Below are 2,852 nucleotides of genomic sequence, written 5' to 3' on the forward strand. Positions count from 1 at the left end.
ATGGTCAATTACCATGTTTGTGTCTTTTTTTATAGGAGATATATATATATAAAACAAACACCTATAAAAGGATGGCAATCTGATTCCCATAGTTTCTCCATTATTAGATTCAAATGTTCAGTTCAACAACAACAACAACAAAAATCACAATGCATACAAAAAAACAAGATAATATGACCCATTCAAAGAAAAAGTAAATCAATAAAAAGTATCCCTGAAAAAAAAAACACCTTGAGAAAAGATCTACTAGACAAAGACTTTAAAACAGCTGTCTAACAGAAAATCTGGTGGTGGTTTTTAGTTTTGCTGTTCTCTTTTCCTTCATGAAGTAGCAGACACAGAAAGGCAGATCTTTCTGAATACCCTGATGGGCAAGGCTAGCACTCTCAAGTTTGAGCCCAATGACACCTTTGAGAATGTCAAAGCTAAAATTTAAGACAAGGAGGGCATCTTTCCAGGCAAACAGCACCTGCTTTTGGGGGCATGTTTGGAGGAAGACGCCACTCTGTCTGACTGTAATATCCAGAAACAGCCCGCCCTGCACTTGGTGCTTTGCCTGTGGGGTGGAATCTATGAACCTTTTCTGCAAACTCCCCTGAAATACAATGGCTATATGACCCAAATGTTATGCTTGCCTGCAACCCAGTGCTATCAACTGCTTTAAGAACACACCAACAAACTGTGACTCAAGGAGATGCTCAAAAGAGGCCTTTCCACTTGGTCCTAGAGGTAGGAAGCCTTCAGAACTTATTCTATGAGAACAGCATTACTGTGATGCCAACAACAAAAAAAGACACTACAAGAAAAGAAAGCTACAGAATAGTATCCATTATGAACCTTGATGCAAAAATCTGCAACTAATTACAGCAAACAGAAATCAGAAAGATTATCCACCATGCACAAGTGAGATTTATTCCCAGAATGCAAGGGTGGCTCAACATATGAAAATCCATCTATGTAATCTGCCATATCAACAGCATGAAGGGTAAATCCACTTGATCATTTCAATTGAGCATTTGTCAGGATTCAACACTCTTGCATAGTAAATACTCAACAAACCAGGAACAGAAGGTAAGTACCTTAAGATAATACATGCCATAGATGAAATACCTACAGCAAACATCCTATTCAGTGGTTTAAATCCAAAAGCTTTTCTTCTAAGGTCAGGAATAATGGAAGAATGCCCACTTTTACCATTTCTATTCAACATAGTACTGGAAGTTTAGTCAGAGAAACTAGAGAAGAACTAAAAGGCAGGTCAGTCCTAACTGGTTTGGCTCAGTTGATAGAGTGTCGGCCTGCGGACTGAAAGGTCCCAGGTTCGATTCCGGTCAAGGGCATGTACCCTGGTTGTGGGCACATCTCCAGAGGGGAGTGTGCAGGAGGCAGCTGATTGATGTCTCTCTCATTGATGTTTCTAACTCTCTATCCTTCCCCCTTCCTCTCTGTAAAAAATCAATAAAATATGTTTTTAAAAAGGCAGCCCAATGGGTTATGAAGATATAAAATTATCACTGTTTGCAAATAATAAAATCTTATATTTAAAAAACCCACCCTAGGCAGTTTGGCTCAGTGGATAGAGTGTCAGCCTACGGACCAAAAGGATCCCGGGTTCATTTCTGGTCAAGGGCACATACCTTGGTTGCAGGCTCATCCCTGGCCCAGGCCCTGGTCAGGGCTCCTGCAGGAGGCAACCAATTGATGTATTTCTCTCACATTGATATTTCTATATGTCTCTCTATCTTTTCCTCTCTCTTCCACTCTCCCTAAAAAACCAATGGAAAAATATCCTCAGATGAGGATTAAAAAAAAGAGAGAGAGAAAATCCTAAAGACTGTGTGTGCTTGCATGCACGCGCACGCACACACACACACACACAAAAAAAAAAAAAACAACCTGTTAGAACAAATAAATTAATGCAGCAAAGTAGCAGAATACGAAGTCAATATCAAAAATCAGTTGCTTTTTCATAGTGTATTACATTTACCCTGTAAATGCACATTTTTATAAATGTCTAAATATATGCTACAAGAGGCGTTGTGCACGAAATTCATGCAAGGGGCTTGGCCCTTGCAGCCCCTGCTGCTGCCTTGGCTCTTGCATACCCCAGCATCATCCAGAAGGTTGTTCAGATGGTCGTCCAGTAGGTCATTTAGCTGGTCAATTAGCATATTAGTTTTTTATTATATAGGATTAAAAGAGACCAAGAGAAAAAAGGCTACTACTATTAAGTGCGCAGTACTTGTTTTTGAGACGTTCACTCCTTTATAGCTACCTCAAAACTCATGTTTTCCAACAAAAGGATTTTGATCAATATTATAGTCCAGGCTAACCAGGTCAATGTTCACCAGGTAACACTTTACAGAGTTATATCCATGAACAATATCTTTGGTGGGTAAACCTACCTACCAAGTCTATAAGCCCTCCTTCAACTCTGAGAGTTGGCCATTTTAAATAGGATACAAGTTGTTGTTAAAGTAATGTCATCAAGATTACTACAAGTTTAATGCTAATGATAGGCTTATTCTTGCATGTAGTATTATAAAAGTTTCCTTTCCTTCACTTTTAATTTCTAGTCATTACACATCTTCTCAGTCTGCATAAAAAGCCCAAGAGTTGATTGGCTGGAAGTACAACTTGTTACACAGAAAGCAAGATGAACTCAACATTATGGGAATGCTGAAGAAGAGAAGCAAACCGAAATAGTAACATTTACTGTATTCCTCTAAGGAGCAACTTACCCCTCATTACAAATATAGTGAGCTTGATAACCAAACTTGTCAGCTTCATTTACATAAGATATATAGACTATACGGCCATTGAGGGGCTCTCCTAGCTGCGGACATGTCTTT

General features: G+C 39.0%; 1 protein-coding gene across 1 annotated transcript in view; it reads right to left on the minus strand.

Annotated features, from left to right (window-relative positions):
• LOC102255872 (complement receptor type 1-like) overlaps positions 1 to 2,171 on the minus strand; it is a gene marked incomplete at its 3' end in the record, with an annotated part of 46,122 nt that extends 43,951 nt beyond the window's left edge. Inside the window, exon 1 of the mRNA XM_014531601.1 lies at positions 2,106 to 2,171. Coding sequence (XP_014387087.1) covers positions 2,106 to 2,171 — 66 coding nt within the window. The remainder of the gene's footprint in view (positions 1 to 2,105) is intronic.
• Between the last annotated feature and the right edge of the window lie 681 nt (positions 2,172 to 2,852).

Source organism: Myotis brandtii, unplaced genomic scaffold (assembly GCF_000412655.1).
Source record: "Myotis brandtii unplaced genomic scaffold, ASM41265v1 scaffold8153, whole genome shotgun sequence".
In the NCBI taxonomy this organism is placed as follows: Eukaryota; Metazoa; Chordata; class Mammalia; order Chiroptera; family Vespertilionidae; genus Myotis; species Myotis brandtii.